This window comes from Phymastichus coffea, unplaced genomic scaffold, assembly GCF_024137745.1.
Source record: "Phymastichus coffea isolate CEN01 unplaced genomic scaffold, Cenicafe_Pcof_1.1 PCOF00053, whole genome shotgun sequence".
NCBI lineage: Eukaryota > Metazoa > Arthropoda > Insecta > Hymenoptera > Eulophidae > Phymastichus > Phymastichus coffea.
The window spans coordinates 1,662,902-1,682,514 of NW_026706864.1; the positions used below are offsets into that span (position 1 = coordinate 1,662,902).

Here is a 19,613-nt window from a genome sequence, read left to right on the forward strand (position 1 = left end):
ATAGGAAATTCCACTCTAAATAAGTCAATAAATAACGATCGGTGCGACGTATAATCCTGTACAGCTTTTGATTTTACACTTGGTCACAGTCTAAAATAAAAAAGAAGTATGGGAAGAGAGCGGCTTGATGCATCCTTTGGTAACTTTCATGGGGATCGCAGAAAAAAACGAGTTAAAAGACCAACCGTTGTCGTCGCAAACTTCGTACGAAGAAGAAAAAACAAACGAAAACAAGTGTCACTAGAAAATCACTCAGCTCATGACCTTGTCGATCCAGGGCACAAACTTCTGGATGTTGGTGTAGACGCCAGGTAAGTGTTCACGACCGCAGCCAATGCCCCACGAGACCAGCCCGATCAGCACGTGCCTACCTTCCACTGACATCGTCAGCGGACCACCGGAATCGCCCTGTCGGTAGACGCAAAAAACATTAACTTTTTACAAAGACACACTTGTACCATCAAAATTTAACGATACCTGACACGAATCTCGTCCGCCCTCTTTGTATCCCGCACAGAGGAATACATCGTGTATGGTTTCACGGCGACCTGCCGCTCTGAACCACCTTTGGCACCGATCGTTAGGAATCACCTGAAAGAACGAACAAATACATGCAAACTCCACGTCACTTTCACTTTTCACTATATTTTCACGACATTTTCGCCGGTCACGCGTTCACGCACAAATCGACGCATCGTACAATACAACTCGTTTTGAAAAAGTTGTTTTATGCTCAGTGAACTTCGTTCGTAACATTTGAAGATATAATTATGGTAAATGAAATTGTAATCGGTGTCTTTCACTTTTTTTCGAGTGGTAACGTTGAAAAAAATCTTGTTGACGATTGGATAAAATGTCAGGTTGAATTCTTTTCGCGAGTTAAATCAACAGTAACAATGGAGTAATTGAATAGTATTTTTATATTTAAGAATGCAACGCAAACGAGAATTTTTTTTAATAATAACCGCAATGTGTGTATTCGTAAGAAAAGTGCATTTCGTTGGAAATGTAATTAATTCCATTTTCACTGGGATGCTATAACTGCCAACGCAACCATAAAAATATTATGATAGCGCACTCTGCATCACAGTTTTCCTAGGCATCGAATTTTCGAAAAGAAAATGTGTAAACATCTTGGGAACTGACCTCAACGTCAACCTCCTGGAGGACACTTGGAGCGGAGGTCTGTCCATGTCGCGTACGGCCCCATCCGGCGACAGTGGCCGTGCGTCCTTGTAACTTGAGGCTCCGCGCCGGCAGACATACCGGTACAATGTGTTGCTTGAATGCCACCACGCGCGATAGCTTCACCAGCGCGACATCGTTACGGAAGTCCGTTGGTGAGTATTGCGGATGTACCTGTGTCGCGAGAGTTTAACGGTGTTAAAAAACGTTCAATCGGAAAAGTTTGGTGAGAATTGAAATTGAAATATTATAAAAGGAGAGCCGACGAACCTCTTTCCTCTCAATGGCGAATTCCTCGTGGAGCAGTCTTTCCGCGGCATCCCTGACATCCCACTCGCCTAGTCTCACTTTCAGATTGTTGTTAGGTGTACTGTGAATAATCCAAATGATCAGTTCTTTCCTCGAATTAATCTTGCCGGCAATGTTACCATTAGCCGGCATTGGCCGGCGGATTAACGGATTAAGGCATGGCAATAATTCTATGTAGATTAGAGAATCAATTTGCGGATGGTCGCCGTGTTGCGGACGTTGAAAATTTAGGAGGTGGCAGGGCTGATCGGTGTACTTACGTGGCGACACAATGAGCGGCAGTAACGACCCAGCGATTATTGAGCAAAGCACCACCACACGAGAGCTTCTTCGACAGCAAACCCGACTTGATTATGGCCGCCTGCCAACAGACATAGATACGGGTTAGAACGCGATAATTGCGCGCTGCTCGCCTGCGATAACGGATCCCAAAGTACGCCGTGATTCGGATTGCAGTACAATTATTAGAGGTGTTGCACGGATTCTACGTCATTTGTTTTTACCTGCCATGGATGACTGCCGAAGCTCGTACTATGACCGCCGACGATTCGGTTGCTCCTAGTATACAATTCGCCACAGCCTAAAATAACAAACAAGAAGACATTTTGGACTCGTATGAAGATTTTTTTATTACTGCACCCGCGCAAGGGAGCACAGAGCTGTGATCGTCTATATAACGCAAAGTGATCGTGAAAGTATAATCAAAGCAATTTGTCCGTGCTAATTCTCCACTAAACTGCTTGTGCAAATAAATGTGCTTGCTGAAAAAAAACAATCTCCAATCGTTATTTTGGTCGTGTGTGTGCAATTTTTTTTTCTTCTTCACACTCGGATTCTTGCAAGGAGATTTGTTGCTATAATTGAGTTATTCACATAAGTGGATGTAAAAAAAACTCTCGTTTCGTTGGTTTCATGCCGTAATGTGCTGTATTTTTAACGAAAATACATTTGCTAAATTTCTCAGATGCACCACGCGTTGACTTTCGATTTTCGTACACGTTATGATCATTACGACTTATCTACTGGCTTTAGAACTTGTTCACTAGCTTGAAAGTCTATTCCGATTTCAAATAAATCCAACAAATTTTAGGAATAAACAGTATGTTATCATTCTATCAAAATCTTTATTCTAATCTTTTTTAGTTAAATAGTTATTAATATTAAAAAATGCAGACACGATTACTGTACAATCAAAATAAAAAATTCGATCACCTTGGAAAAAACAATGCATACGTTGTATGCCGCAAACAACACAGTTACGTCATAAAAGACAGCAAAAGGTGCATATAAAACACACGCAATAATAGACGGAGAGGGGGGGGGGCGTTAAAATATAGAATCGCTCGGCGCACGATTACCACGGTATCGAGCGCTGCCAGCATCAAGGGTGTTGGCGTCGTGATAGTCTTCGGATAATGGTCGCTGAGGCTCCACCTGATGGTAAGGACGCGTGTTAATGCTGCTGCTGCTACCTCCATACACGCTCACGTCGTCGTCCAAGTACACCGGCCGGCCTGGTTTGTTACCACCTAGACTGAATGCTTTAATTCTCCCCGTCGGTCAGTTTTCATGGAATTTTGTTTTGTTTTCGTTTTTTCGGCGTCAGTATATGGTCGGTTTGGCTTTGAAAGTGACGAGGGTCGATTTTTCGTGCGCGATGAATTCCGGAACAGAGATGCGACTTACCATGCTCAAACATTTTTTTTAATATGACGATAGTAATATCACATGGATACATTTGTCAGACATAGAACATTTTTACATCCAAGAAATTAAAATGCACATCGCAACAGTGACGATGTCTCAACGAAACATATTTTCACATAACTGTCTGGATATGTTTGTATGATAAATGATTAAAATTCAACTCACTGGCATTCTGAAGAAGACCGACTCCACTGGTAGGTTTGGACACTTTGTCCGGAACGATGTCGTCGTCGTCGACACAGCAGCTCCAGATCATACCGCCAGAGCACAGATCGACCGGTCTGCCACCCCCCAACACGCAGCTTATACTCAGGCCGCATTCGAACTTCGCGCCCTTGTACTTACATGTTTGGGGAATCACTGTAATTCATACATTTGTTTATTGATTTTTTTACTATGAGTAAAAGACAGTGTTCCGGCTGGTAATATAATGTGAAAATCAATCACTCTTTTTCATTTTCAAACGCCTTACTACATTTCGTCATAAATGAGCAGGTTAAAAAGCCTCTATGTAGACTAATAACACGCCACATTTGGAAAACATCGCGTTTCGTAAATGGCTGCTAATGAATTCGTGAGGCGAAAAGTAGCTTGCTTCCAGAAATCATCGATCGCAATCCTAAATTGTCCAGCTAATCTCACCGCCAACTTAATTAGTGCGGAAAGAAAGAAAAAAAGTAAAAGAAAAAAAATGAGCAGCGAGGCGTGAAGCAAGCGTGTGGGCCCGGTCTGTTTCGCGTAGCAAACGAGCGGAGAGAATATATACTCCGCGCACAGATGTCCGGCCACGGCGGCGGCAGTCACTTTCCTTCCCGAACGCACATAAGTGAAATTTAGGACTCGGCGAACGATCGTGAAAGTCTTTTCCTGCTCTTCTCTCCTCTCTCGCATACGAATTTCACTCGGACAGTGCGTGCGCGCGCACGCCGCGCACGCGGCGTGGTCAAAGCATCACACTTACGACCTTTTCTTTCCTTTCGCGCCGCATCCGATCGGCGTCGCGGAAAACTGGTGCGACTCGAGAATCCTGTCGCAAGTTTTCCATCCGACTGCGCTACTGCAGTATTAACAACATTTTGAAATTTCCAAGCTCGTTTTTCGATTGTTATGTACTAATACAACCGTAACATTGCATTTGCAGACATTGATCGCTTTACGAGTGCAAATGACGAGTGCAATAAAATATTTAGTTTGAAAAGAAACTATCGAAACACTGGTTTTTTTACATTATTGAGACAATTGCAAAGCATTTAAAGACAGACTCACAATCGCATGGAGAATAGCGTCATAACATGTCAATTTAATTGAAAAAATTATCTTTCTTTCATTTTCTTTATTTTTCCTTTTTTCTTCAATTCTATCAATTATCAAGAAAGAAAACTACAAATTGAAAAAAATCCGCCACAACCAATAACACCCTAAGAAAAAAAAGCATCAAACTCGTTCTCTCGATCAATCGAGAGCATCGCACGATAATCATAATAATAATGTTTCTTCGTTAATTGTTTTCCTCGTTCGCGGTCAGGAGGCAGTCGCTCTCGGTACATTGGTACACTTTCGGCTTGCGCGCTCGGCGCGTTAATTTTAACGCTTTTCTCCTGGCCCACTTCGCGTCGCCGCGTGTATATACGAAGCCTTCTCTCCGGCTTAATTCAGCGTGAACATCCAACTCGTTTTTGCGCGCGCGGGGACATGTAGAATTAGGATTTTCGGTTGCACAAACATCTTTGGAAAAGAAAAAACCAGTCGACCCGGCGTACGACGCACTGTAACATCACCAAATAAAGTACGATGGTCGCACTGACGTACTTTTGCCAAGCATATCCATGATGCCATTGTGCAGATCAGGCGGTGCTGAAGGATGCCCCCTGTAACTGCCCACAGCGCTGCTGAGATTTCGGTGCTTCTTGCCGAGTGCCTCAACGAGCAGCATCCCCTGCTCGTGACTGCTCAATTGTCTTCGCCTACCGCGTCGGCTGTGACCGCGATCCTGTTGCTTCCTCGCACTCGCGAGATCGTCGAGAAAGCTCGTCAAGATCTTGTCATCCTTGTAATCTTCGTCGTTCGCATCCACGTACTGCTCGTCCTGGTAAGGATCTCCAGCGTAGGATTCATCGTCAGTCTGATAATCCTCGTGGTATTGCTGGATCGGGTACCGCTGGCGATGCTGGTGATGATTGTCAAGGTGATTGCTGCCGCGGATCACGAGTGTCTCGTCGCGTACGAGGCGTGGATTGGCGGCCGAGTCGACGACGCTGACGATGACGAGCGAGAGAAACGCACAAGCAGGATGCATGATGAGGTCGCCTCGTCGTCCATAGCGCGGCCCGAACGCCGCCAGACTGACAAGTCCGCTGGCGCTACTCTGCCGCCGCTGCCAGTTTGCTTTCACCGCGATGCTTTCTCGAGCGGCGAGCTGCTGCTTCTTCGACGTGTCCTATGGTCAGCCAAGTGTATGTATGCGCCGTTCGCTTTTGTCCTCACGCGCTATCTTCGCGTCGCTTTTCTTTGGCAACGATGGTGGGGAGCGATTGCGAGCCAGTCACTGATTTTCCTTTGATGTATCTGATCTTGCTTCGCGAGCGATTGTTTACTTTCCTTAGAATGCATACGTATAGTCGCTGAGACGATGAATATACTCATTTTTTCCAGGATCTATGATGTACAATATGGCGCTTCGTTTAAATTTATTCCATCAACTTTCACGATTATCAAATTCAATCTGTCCTTGCCAAACCTTCATAGTAGTTTTCGCCAATGATTTCCTGCTCACGTGCAACTTCGCATTGCAATAATCGTTAAACGATCGTTTTGGTCTCGCCATCGCGACGCAGAGGATAATCCACTGAGACGCTTGCAAATGAATGGTAAGTGTCAAATTATTTCGATGAAATTTTGAGCTTGTTTGGCACTGATTGGGGCTAGACAACAATGGTTTTCTGCAATGACCGTGAATGCGACTTTGATATATGGATGAATTAACTTTGTGTGCTAATGATCGGCGGAAGTCACTGTTCGATGACGAGTTGATTGGATTTTCAATAAAGAATGATTCACGTATTATTTATCAACTTGTTATTTTTTTAAAGAGAATTTATTTTTCGGAATTTTCGTCGTAGAAAAAATATGTAGCGCAAATTGTAATATTGTCTCACTAAGATGTAGTCAAGCACTTTGAATAATATTAAAAATCTGATCGTTTTTCGAAAGAAAAAGTTTGTTGAAGTTATAAAAAATACGATTCAAAAGAAAAGTAAGTATGTACTGCGGATTACGCATACTAATAAGATGAAAGATACGACTCCGTGTCGCAAGTCACCTGACAATTATCTCAGCTATTTCCTCAAAAAAGGTACAAGCATTTTCATCGGATAATTACACGTGGCCATTGTTCAACACAAGAGTATTCGTCGAGTGAAAAGACGAACGTGACCCAAAAGTAGAACAAAATTTTTGAGTTTCACCAATCTATATCTAAATTCTTATTCTTATCCTCTAAAAATCTCATCTTAATTCAGAACACACACGCTAATAAAAAGCATCGCGCCAGGAAGAGGATTGTCGCGTCTTTATGTCTATACCGTTACGTTTCCCACTGTCGCTTTCGGTGTGTCCGAAAAACAAGAGAGGAAGACGCTCGTATTCGTTGTGTATTATGTGCCTAGGCGCAAAAGTAAAAGTGGACGCGCCGCGAGCTTCCGCCTGACTTCTTTCTATATAATATACATTTGCTTCGTGTAATCCTTGTTATACTTCTAATTAGTGTCATCTCTTAATTAACTTTAATCTTGAAATTGAATAGTCACTATTTTTCAAAGTATTCTCTTGGTGAAAAATTTTTTGTTTACACGAAATCAGATAATTTATTTTGTAAACAAGCGTACTGTACAAATTTTAATAATCGAATCACTATAACAAGAATGATTCGCATGACAGCCAGCTCATCAACGCAAAAGATTACGAAGCAAAAGAAAGGAGATGCAGATGGTTCTCCGCAAAAAAAATGCAATTCGGTAGGATACATAAGCGACACGGGACTGCACTTTGCGCGGAGCGTGAAAGTTGCGTTGCACTTTTACTTGGGTGCACGTGTATAGAGAGAGAGAGAGAGAGAGAGGATGATGCTACCACACTACTTACATCCGAGTTCGTCCAAGAACTTGAGCTGGCCATGCGTGCCGATCCCGTTCTCCAGGCTTGGCTCCGTTGCTGTCACTGCTGCTGCCGACTCTGTGCAAATGCATTCGTACTTTAATGAGGTTGTCGCTCGATTCACATCTGCCCGAGATGTGCGTGCAGTATCGGCCTATGATCTTTTTTCAGGTAATCGGATGGTCACTACGAAAAATTCGCATCTCCTTACCGATCTACGTATTCAAACATTTATTTCTCAAATGTTTTCAATTAATTACAGATAGATTTTCCAATTAAAGGCAAAAAATCACGCCGCAAGAGAAAACAATTACCGAAGTGCTTGAGATATTTATCATTTCTCCTGGCATAAGCCCAACCACGCAGCATCAGTAGGAGAACGAGGGCGACAAATTGAACGACAGGTCTCATATCAACAACCCCTCGCTTCGTATCTCGCCGCCTCGTTATATGAAAGAAATGTGTGTTCGTCAATGTCGAAAATTGGAAATCGGCGGTTTCGGGAGCCGTTCAGATCGTGCTGGTTTTTCCCCTCATCGCGTGTATACACTTTGGCTTCGAATCCTGCGGTAGAGGCTAAGATGTGGCACACGGAACCAGGCCAAGCTGAAACAAGTGGAACGAGTGGGAGTTTTAGGCTCGACATTTCTTTCTCTCCACGACGTTGCTGCTGCGACCATGCGATACATAGTTATATATTAAGTGAAAGTTTTGAAAAAAAAAAAAATACCTATCCTCATCTATACAGTGAGATTATAGCTTCTGTTTTCGGTGAGAGTTCGACCGCTAATGTAACAAAGTGCATTGCCATCTGGCTGTAAGCTGATTTGCGGTTTTGTTTTTGACTGTCTTTGCCGCTTTTATAATGGTTCCTTTATGGATGGGTTTCTTTCGATTAAGTGAACGTTTATTAGATTTAACACCATTAGATTTTTAAATATTGCTGTTTTTATCCGTTAAAATGTGCATCAAAAAGTATAAATTCACTCGACATACTATTGAATCAAATCAATAATAAATAGAGGGCTCGTAAGTTCCGCACTGATAATACTTTGATAAATGCGCTCGAAAAGTAAGTTTTCATTGTTGCTCATCAATCATCCATTATCACTTTCTTTCACTTGCAAATTAACCTACATTCGATCGCCGTAAATTGTTAATTAACGGCGCACGCAGAGGAAAACATTGTGCAACATAGTTACCGTAAGTTTTGTTTCTCGTCTGCGTAGAGGCCTTGATCAAGGTCTGTCAATTGGAAACAGGTTTCAATCTTTCAAAATCCTTTTTTTTACACTATCTCGTGTGCGGCGATGTTGTATGTAAGTATAGGCAGCTGCCGCTTTTTTTGCTCGAAGAGTTTTATTGGGCGCTGATTGAATTATCGGTCTGTTCTAGATTGGAAATGACGTGAGATGCGTTACGGTTTGTGATTTTTTGATAAATTTGGGTCAAATTGGTGCTTTGGTTTATTAGCATGTTCTACAGTTCCTGAGAGCAGTAATCTATTGGTTTGCACGTAAAATAAATGTCAATCGAGTTGCTCTAGACGTAAAAACTTATTAAGGTTCAAGTAGATGACTACATTATGATAATGACGTCGTAAATCACTATGTCAACACCGTGTTAGTCTTGTTAATAATATAAAATACCGGCAATAAAACGTCACTACAAAGTGAAATGTGGGAAATTTTTGAAATGGACAGCTACTCTCTCTCAACGTGAAACTCACGATAATAAAGTGTAATAACAGAAAGAAATTTTAAAAATGCTACCCGATGCAAAAGTTTATTCAACTATTTAATATAACTACATCTGCATATCCGACGACAAACATAACAGCATTATTCGATAAAAACATAATATCAGCTCTTTCAAAATTTCCATGAAAACGAAAAAAGAAAAAAAATAGTTGCAATCGGAACGTAAAAGTAAAATATACCGCGAGTGAGCGCGTGGGCGGGCAACGTTACGCGCTCCTGGCAAAATGAGCATGTACCGAGGATGACAATTACCCAAGTTAGCCGGGCGTACACGCGAGGCAATTACGGCGACAGGTCGCGCGAGTCCTTCCTCCTTTACTTTGACTTTCTTTTTGCGCTTCTTTTTTTATCTGCCTCTCTTTTATCTGTGCCGTGCGTGAAATCTCTCACGACGCTAACATTCTTCATTCCTTTTCTTTCGTTCGACATTCGACAGTTTGCGGATTTCGAGATGTACTTTCACTTTTGGCTCCTAATGCTATTCGATTTATTTTCTCTTTGCTAGCTTTTCTTATTCTTGAATTGTGGTAGACATTTTATACGCGTTGGGAGTTACACAATAGAGCAAAGTTTTTTGTTTAACATTTTTGAGTGATTTTCGCGATTTCACGTTATTTTCGTTCATTTATGGGATCAAAAAAATTTACTCTTTTAAAACTACATTACCCTTTTAACCATGTATTATTTATTAACTGTAATTTATGTACTATTTATTAACTACTTTGCAATTTGCAATTTTACGTAGGTCAATATTTTGAAAATGAAACATTTAATATTTATTATATTTATTTATCTCTTTTTGATCAAGACAAAAAGAAAGCCTCGCAGTTATCACAACGAGCGATCAAATTAAATGAGATCAGTAGCAAAACATGGATTTGATGACAAACAGTCCGTTACTACTAAAAGTCCGGCAACATCTTTCATTTTTTTAATTTTCTTTCTCGTTATATCAAATGTCATCGAGTTGTATCTTTCCGAATGATAAGATGTAGAATATATGAATTTATATCGGTTAAACAGAATCGATTACACGTATAACGGAATAATTTCTCATCGAGTTTAACTTTCAAATTTAATATTATCTGCATGGCCGTGATTCATCCAGAGGCTTATTGAAATGAAATATTTTATATTAATTTATTATCACAATTTTTTTTGCATTAAAATATTGGATTCACCGATTTGTAATTTATCGACCGTAAGAATTGATTTCTCATCGCAGAATAATAGAAAACATCTTTTCGAGCAAAACTGTATCTTACCTTCCAAAGAAACTTATGAAAAGCACTTTTGAACACTAGTGAATACTAAGAATCGTAATTTCGACAACACCCCAGTTAAAAACTAGGCGCACATCAGAAATTCGGTACACGCACGGACACATAGAGGCAGTGATAATCGGTCCAGCCTCACGCGCACTTATGGGCCTCGCGCGCCGCGAGGACTGCGTGCGTGTATGACACGACTCTGATGAGGCGCAACGACGCGACTCTACGCACCTTTAAAAGCCCCACTCTCCTTTCTTGCAGCATCACCGCTTCCGACTTCTTTTTTTCGCTCTCACCGTCGTTCTTTCTTTTTCTTTTTTTCCACCGTTTCGACTCTCGCTCTCACCTCGAGTGGGTGGCTCGTTCACGTTAGCAATGTCTTTTTTTTTTCTTTTCAATGAATGCTTCGGGAATAACAATTTCAATTTTCGGTTGTCATTTCTTTTATATGAAAAGTCAATTATATATTTTCCAATGCTTTGGCTACATTAACAAATTATGTATTTCTGTTGAATCACATGAGCTATCTGATAAGTAGGCGATGATTTCATAATAAACCATTGAAAGTTAAATCAACAATAGTCAAAACATCATTTTTTAAACAGTATTTTGTATAAAATTCGACATTTCTTTATATCTAGTCCATAAGTAACAATACAAAAAGTACTTTATTCAAATTAAATTAGCTTTTAGCATTTAAAAAATATCGATTGAACAAACAATTTTACATAAAATATAACTTATAATGAGATTTTCTTCGTATTTTCTGAACAAAATTAGAAAAAAAAGCATCTTCAAAACGATATGTACATACACAACACATGTTATTTCATCAAGTTATAAAATCAGATATAGTTTTATAACATCTCACCGATGATACCAAAACATTTATTTTACACGCATCTCTTGAATTTTTATCAGTAAATTCAACGACTTTTATTCAAACTCTTTAAGAGGGAGTGGCACTTTCTTTTTCTAACTTTCGTTTGGCCTCTATTTTTTTTGCTTGTACCACTTTTTCTTTCGTATTTTTTGAGCTATTATTTGAATCACAGCGAAGGAGAGACTTTTACGAATTTCGTCTAAGACTTTACAGCTTTATAATTGGAAGTAAAAATTTTAACGCCAACGAAAGCGAATGCTATTGTTCTGTTGAAAGTTACTTAGTTTTACGCAAGAATATTATAATTGGATGATGAGCTTTTTTTTTCTTTAAGTCATAAAAATTGTTAGTCCAGTTCTATTGTATACTGATAAACATCAATAACAATTTGAGAATGAAATCTTTATATGGTAGCTACTTTCGTAATATTAAATGCATATATAGAATGTTTTTTCATTCTAGTCAATTGTTAGACAAGTCATCGTTTATCTTAAATAATTTTTGGAAATCACATTTATCCATTATTCATTTTCGTTATTTCAAGAAATTTAAACAGGCTTCAATTAACAATCTCAGAAATTTCAAAAAATTTATTTTTTCAAAGTAAAAAGAAAAATACTCATTAAAAAAATGGTTTTATAAAAGAAACTTATTTGGTAAAACTGAGAATGTAATCTCCAAACATACAAAATACAAGTACAAAATAAACAAAATATTCAAAGTGAATTAAGAAAAGCGATTGTACATATAAGTTTACTAAAAAGTCACTTGATATTTGTCAATTTCATCTCTATGAATATATGAAAAGTGCCTTTAATCACATTTAGTAACATTGAAGGCGAATTACGAAACTTGCGAACATTGCTTCAGTGCTTGAAATATTCTTGCTTCCCATTTTCCATGAGTTCCATAATACACCAAATCAACTTCAATATGATTTCCAGTCACGTCTGTAGCGAGTTCAACATGTTTTCCACATAAAAATCTCTTTCGGATTTGCTGAGCTCCAATTTCTGATAAATCGTAGCTACGAGAAAAGCTGTGTAATCGTCTATAAGCTCATCTATAAATACATCAATTTTGTGAACATGAGAATCTATCGGCGTCAATTCTTAGCAGCCATTTGTAAAGTAGAAAACTTAATTTATTTTGAGACAAAGACTTAGTAAGAATTTTGTGTTTTACATCTTCTTCGTAGATTCCGACAAGTGAAGAGATACCTTTAAACATTTGTGGACACAGTGCTCTCAAGGTAATTACCCATACAATTTTTTAAAATAGAACAACAAGTTTATTAAATTTACAAAGCACAAGTAATAATATAATATGATAATTGCATTTCCTAAAATTTTAAGCTTCAGTCATCGAGGAAGAAACACCATTATCAACATTCACACTTGATTCTAAACCATACCGAAGCTATACCTGTAATTTATATATGTAGCCTCCATATTTTAAAATTCGCGCGTGAATGGGAGCACGTGGAGAAGACGCAACGTTGCCAGATGTTCCATATTCACTGTGGTAACTTATAAATTTATGTTAAAATTTATTCAATATTTTTTTATACGAGTTCTAAATGATAATTTTACAAGTATAATTATGAATTAAAGATTTTTTTACATATTTCAGAAATATTTCAGAATTTTTTAATTTTTTTATGTCATTATAAACCAAAAAACTAAATTTGCCAATACTTTCACACATTATTTAAAATAATTAATTATTCAACTTTGAAGCTTTAAATAGTTACAAGACATGAAACATAACTCAATTAAATTGTAATTTACGTCCTGTTCGAATTAAAAGCAATTTTTATTTTAAATTCTTCTTTTACTATATATTCCCTTTTAAATGCTTCCAGCCTGCAGATTCGCAACATTCACATTCCCCTCCTATGTAGAAGCTAGTCTCCAACCTTGCCGGTAGTGCGGGAATATACACAAATACACGTACACGCTCTTTTTCTTTCGGTCTCCCCTCCTCGGCAGAGTTGCGCAGCGCTCGCAGTTTCGTCCACACAGTGAAAGAGAAGATAGCTGATTCACATGTAGAGTTTTGATAAAATAATCTTGATTTTGACGATTTGTATGCCAATAGTGTTTTGTTATTATCAATGTTATTTTGTATGAATAGTCATAATTAAGTACAACTTTAAAGCCGGCCGGCATTGAAGAAAATATATGCACAAAAGGACTGAGAAGCGCGCAAGTTACCGGCAGATTCTCTTATATAGTTACTGTATAGCTCACGTGTTTGTATATGTGATGCCCGGCTTTGCCAACACATTGTCAAAAAATATTTGTGCATCTAATGTTTTATCGATAAAGCGAGACGCTAAAGTGTAGTACGGGACGATCAGTAATAAACAGCTGTTACCTTTTGTTTTTTTATTGTTTTATTTGTTTTTTTATATTTGCAACTTGTTCGAGGTTGGACGTCATAACCTTTCCTTTGTTTTGATTACGTTGCTCCTTTTACTTCTACATTCCACACATCTGCCCCACCATTGCGGATCGAAAGAAAGTAATTAACTTTGTACAGAAGTATATGTAGCCAGATAACATGAATAAATTGAAACAGCTGGAGCAATATTGCAATTAAAAATGAAAAGGTGCGTACAAAATATTCAAAAAAAGTTTATTTAAACTAATCTATAAGTTTAATACAAATATGATGTAAATTTGATCGTAAACTTTAGTTAGAATACTGATTTTAAATAAATATAAATCACGTGGGATTATTTTTTCAAGATTATATTTGTAGTATCATTAAAAGAATGCGGCGGGCAATCTAAATTATAAATTTGATTATATCTTATTAATTTCAAGTTTACATGATATATTATTTCTGGTTATTATTTAACTCATTTTTTTGGGTGAATGACTTTAATAACTTAATAAAATTTTATATCGAATGAGTATTTATAAGCTATTTTACACTGTATAAAAAAATTATGCAACCTAAATATCCTGTTAAACGTCTATCGTAGAATCGGTTATTCTTGCTCTATACATAATTTTGAGTATGATTCAAGTCATCTATCTTTCGTTAATCTAAAGATGGATGGGTATCTCCATTATTTCATGTAATCCACAAGTAATTGGTCTATAATGGTTTTTACGATGAGTAATTTATCAAATCCAACATCGTCTTAACGTGTAAAGAATGTGAGTTCCGCTAGAATTTTTAATCTCAAGTAACATTTTTCCTACAACAATAACAATAAAAAAACTAACTAAATTGTTCATTAGATATAATTTTTTTTGGTATTTGTTCGTGTCAAACATGTTTTGTTTATTCTGTTTACATTGCTTAATAAAATATAGTCGTTCAAAAGTTAAAGCAAAAATAACTTAAAATCTATATGTAGACAAAGCATTATAGCGTTATACTTATCTTTGAATCAGATTACATTTCGAAGATAGACGACGTTTGTTTCAGTAACATAAAGAAAACGCGAATCAAATGACAAAATGAAGAATGAGATTTACACATATCTACACATAAATACATTTCAATGGTCAATATGATTTTTCTTATTGCACTTATTGTAAATTAAATTTAAAAATCCAGTTTGAAGACAAGGCCTTTGTAGTCTAAACCGCACGATACGAAAAATTGACCTATCAAGAAATGTTGTACGATACTCATGAGTTAAGTACTATCGTTCTCCGTAATTATTATCCGAGTGTTAGTGCTGTGTAATAATGGAGTATTAAAATCCATATATACACTCCTCAATAATGTATTATGTCCGAAGCTTTTGAACTTGAACGATTCTAGTCTAAATAAAGATAGAGCATGCTCGATTTAACCTATCAGTATATTTTTATAGATTTGTGACCTATAACTGAGGATTACTTTAAAATTTGAAAATTTAAGTTTATAAAAACTACTGACTGACATATTCTTGATTATGTTAGTTATCGTATTCTTACATATATTAATATAATAATAATAATTTATTAAAAAAGAAATAACTGCATTATATATCACTTCATAAAAAGAAAAATTAATTCTAATATGTATGTTTTATAACTATATCGTATATCTACATGTTGAAGGTTAACTCACATAGCTTTTATTTATATTTATTTTCCTTATTTTTATTAATTTCATGTAACAATCAGCTCATTTGTTTAAAAACAATTCAAATCGATATTTGCTCTTCAATTTTTCATTCTACTTCAATCATGGAATGAAATTCATGAAGACGATACATTCAATAGAGATGGAATCGTACTCCATCTTTGTTTTGACTCAAGTCGTTCAAATTCAAAAGATTCGGACAGAATACATTTATGAAGAGTATATAGCAATTCTTTATTTAATAAATGAGCATTTTATATAAAAACCAGTTAATTCAATTCAAATAAAATTTAAATATATAATTTCAATGACAACTTGATTTTGTTCAAGAATATTTCATTTTAACATTTGTTAAAATAATTATTCAATTATATTTTATTTTGCTAATTATTTTTATTTGATGTGCCACAAATTTTCTTTTATATCGTTAACATCTAAAAGAATTCGTTATTAAAATTACTGAAAATTCGTTATTAATTAAAATACATTGAGTAAAATTAAAATTTAGACAATATAAATATAGACAAAACAAAAATTCATCATTTTTTCTTTTATTTCAGTTAGCAGAAATGAAGAACGTCCTTTAGTCAAATTAACAATACTATCAATTAAAAATCGTGCAAAGAAAAATATACCACGTCAGCATAAATGCAAATTAGTGAAATGAGTGTTAATTGTCAACTGTTAAGTGACTCGTTGCTACAATTGTTTATTGACTATGCCTGGAACGAAAAACTTTACGGCGAACGTTCCGATAACGAAGCCAAAAAATTTCGAGACTGGGTGTCATCCGAAAATGTAGATTTAAACAATGAGAATTGGCCTTTCTTATTAAAACCAGTATACGATCCTGAATGTTTTCACTCCCAAGTTTGGCTTGTAGACACTATTCAGGATGTCTTTTACAAGGTAGTTTGCCAATTAGAAAATGTCTTACCCATCTTATTCGACTGTAATGGAAACATTAATTTTATCGACAAAAATGGCAGAACTATACTTCATATTTTTATTGCTGGTACTAAAAATAAAGCGAGACAATCACAACGTAAAATCGACAAAAACCTAATTCTCATTAAATCATTAATAGAAAATGGTGCTTCTGTAAATATCGTCGACCAGCACGGAAATACTCCTTTCTCCTTAGCAGCACTGTACGGACAGAAAGAATACTTACAAATAATGTTAACAAATTTTACAAATACCGACACCTGTAATGAACATGGAAATACTGCATTACACATAATCGTGGATCAAAGTCTGACGATCGAAGGTAAATACGAGAAGGAATATCCAGAAATTGTTAGATCTCTTGTTCTCAAGGGTGCTGACTTAACGAAAAAGAATAATAAACGATTAACACCGGTACAACTGGCTGCCAGTAAATATAATATCGAAGTTTTGAAAATTTTTAAGACTAACGGAGCAGATTTTAGCATACTTACAGATGATGGTGAAAACTTGATATTCCTCGCTTGTAAAGATATGTGGTGTGTTAAAGACGAAATGAGAATACAAAAGACTATTGATTTTTTAGTTAACGAAGGTTGTGATATTAATAAATCAGACAATAAGGGTTATTTTCCTTTACATTATGCATCTTTATGGGACAGAGCAGTCAAATGTTTGATTATATATGGTGCAAAAATTGATTGTCGAACAAAAATTCATCAACAGACACCTTTACATTGGGCTGTGAAAGGATATCACTTCAATTTAGATACAATTAAAATTCTGGTACAGGCTGGTGCAAACGTCAATGCTAAAGCTGCGGACGGTGCAACTCCATTACTGATGGCTGCGATGACGAGTAGCCCCGAAATTGTTCGTTTTCTCATTGAGCAAGGAGCTAATGTGAATGATAAAGATGACATTTTTGGATTCACGCCGCTTCATCTAGCTGCGATTGAAAAAGAAAGTTTTGTATTGTTAATAGATAAAAGCAATGATATAGATGTATCAAGTAATCATGGTGTGACACCTTTCCATTTGGCTTCTCTAACAAGTAATTTGGACGTTATGGAATTGTTAATTACTCGTAGCGCTAAAATTGACTGTCTCGACAATTTGAATCGAACGTTATTGCATATGGTACTATTGGGAAATTTTTTCTTAAATCTTGAGAAGCTTTTGGACAGATTTATAGACGAACAGTTGAAAAAAGTAAGTTTTATTGATGAGATGTGGTCGTCATGGTGGTGCAGATACAATAGTCATTGCCAAACAAGTGCTATTGAATTAATAGTTAATACTAAGAAATCCGATGTAAATGCTAAAGATATAAATGGTAGAAGGCCGCTTCATCTGGCAACACGAGATCCTCTTGGAAGCTCAATTGAAACGCTGCTAAAATTGGGAGCTCAGATTGATGTCTTCGATCAGAATCGTAGATTACCTTTTCACGAAGTACTCGAAAATGAAAATATCGAAGGTTTGAAGTGTTTGTTGAATTTCGGTGTGGATTTCAATGAGAATAATATAAATCATCTGATAATTCGTAGTAAAAAAGATATAAAGGACGTGTTTTTTGATCATTTAGTAAAAATAGATATGGCTGGCTTGCCAATTGCTAATGTTTACAAATTTAATGTCACTGTAGCAAAGTACGAAACGGAATTATATTGCGATTATATGAATGAAATTCAAAAAATGAAGGAACGCGTAATGGACGACAGCAGTATGTCATTGTACGAATTTTTAAGAACAAGCTGGAGACGTAGAATTGTCTTGATGCCGTGTAAGTTTTATGACGCATGCAGTGAATTCGAGTTTTATAAAAAAATCATTCATTCAAGTTATCGCAAAGCAATCGAAAGACAACAACTTTTTGGACCAGCTCTTAAAGCTTGGTATGAAATAACCCGCTATAATTTACCTAACGTTTGCGTGGAATTTATTTTGGAATTTATGACTAACGGTCAGTTGACTGAGCTGATAGAATCTGCAGGTCTCAATTACGTTGACACGTAATATAAAATAATACCAATTAATGTATTGTGTACATTAAAATTAAATCAAATTTACTTACAGTTTCTAAGATAATTTTAATGTGTAATGTGTGTGACTATAATTAAGAATTCCGTAAAGCTATTTTTATAAATAACATATTAGTATTCGTAATATATACTATAAGATTTTAATAAAATTTTATTATTTTTATACACTAATGTGCCACTTATTTCTTAATAATTATCAAAATATGATTTTAAACAATTAATACAAATTAATATACTTATATCAAAAATTTTGTACGCATATAAAAAGTTGTTTAATATTAATTAGGCATAACATAAACAAAACTTCATAAAAACGTTGTTTTATTTATATCAACGATGTTACAATTTATGTAAGTGTTGACATGTAATTATAACATTCACTTCATAAAATGAAACGCTAATGTATGTATCAGCAACATTCGATTTAGCATATTCGTAGCCTCCAAATACAATACCAATTAAGTAATAAGTTAAATCAATCGAAAGTATTAGGAGATCGTCACTGTTATTTTATTCAAATACGGCAATTTATTTATATACATAGACTTGTATATAGGGAATAAATAAATTTGTATTTATGATATTTATAAATTAATAATACCTGCTAAACATCTTCGCTCTTTCTGCATAAGCAATAGATAAAACCGTATTATTTATAACTGTATATTTAATATTTGATAAAAATATTTGTATTTTTATTGTCAATTACTGAAAGCTGTATTTCTTACAGCATATTACTTTTAAAACCATCTGTAATATATTTTATATTCTAATTTAAAATGTGTTTTAGTAAATTGAGCAATATCCTAGTTTAAGCTTAGATTCAAATACGAAAAAAATTTAGTTAAAAATGATTTTGAATGTTTTTCCATCAAAAAAATTTAACCTTTCGTGTAATGTAAGTTAGAATCGTTGTATTTCGCGGCGTATTATTCAAAAATTTACTGTAATATGTTTCCCCCAGCCAGCTACAGAGGAGAAAGTTCCTACGTAATTGTAACTTTTTACGTCATCGGTCGAAGGTAAATAAATAGGATGGACTGCATCTGTAACAAATAGACATGGTTATATAACCATTCTATTATTATATAATCATAAAATTGAAAAAAGTGAATTTTTAGACAAATAATAATTTAGCTACTGGTAAATTGTATATCTGTCGAGTTTCAGAACATCAATATCATTTCGTAGCGTATTTTCATCAAATTTTGGATTGTAACTTTTTCGATGACAATATCAGATCCATCATTAATATATACTA

The 19,613-nt window shown here is 35.9% G+C and overlaps 2 protein-coding genes across 2 annotated transcripts; one reads left to right on the forward strand and one right to left on the reverse strand.

Annotated features, from left to right (window-relative positions):
- Positions 1–136: 136 nt before the first annotated feature.
- LOC131665703 (phenoloxidase-activating factor 2-like) lies at positions 137–6,025 on the reverse strand. Its single transcript, XM_058937759.1, has 9 exons — positions 5,939–6,025; positions 5,011–5,638; positions 3,367–3,561; positions 1,998–2,074; positions 1,755–1,855; positions 1,456–1,555; positions 1,147–1,359; positions 478–591; positions 137–408 (listed from the first exon to the last, which is right to left on the reverse strand). Exons 1-9 carry the CDS (start codon positions 6,023–6,025, stop codon positions 253–255), a joined length of 1,671 nt encoding a protein of 556 aa, XP_058793742.1. The 3' UTR covers positions 137–252.
- Positions 6,026–13,763: 7,738 nt separating this feature from the next.
- LOC131665704 (serine/threonine-protein phosphatase 6 regulatory ankyrin repeat subunit A-like) lies at positions 13,764–18,326 on the forward strand. The gene is made up of 2 exons (XM_058937760.1): positions 13,764–13,881; positions 15,920–18,326. Exon 2 carries the CDS (start codon positions 16,008–16,010, stop codon positions 18,324–18,326), a length of 2,319 nt encoding a protein of 772 aa, XP_058793743.1. The 5' UTR covers positions 13,764–13,881; positions 15,920–16,007.
- The last annotated feature ends 1,287 nt before the right edge of the window (positions 18,327–19,613 follow it).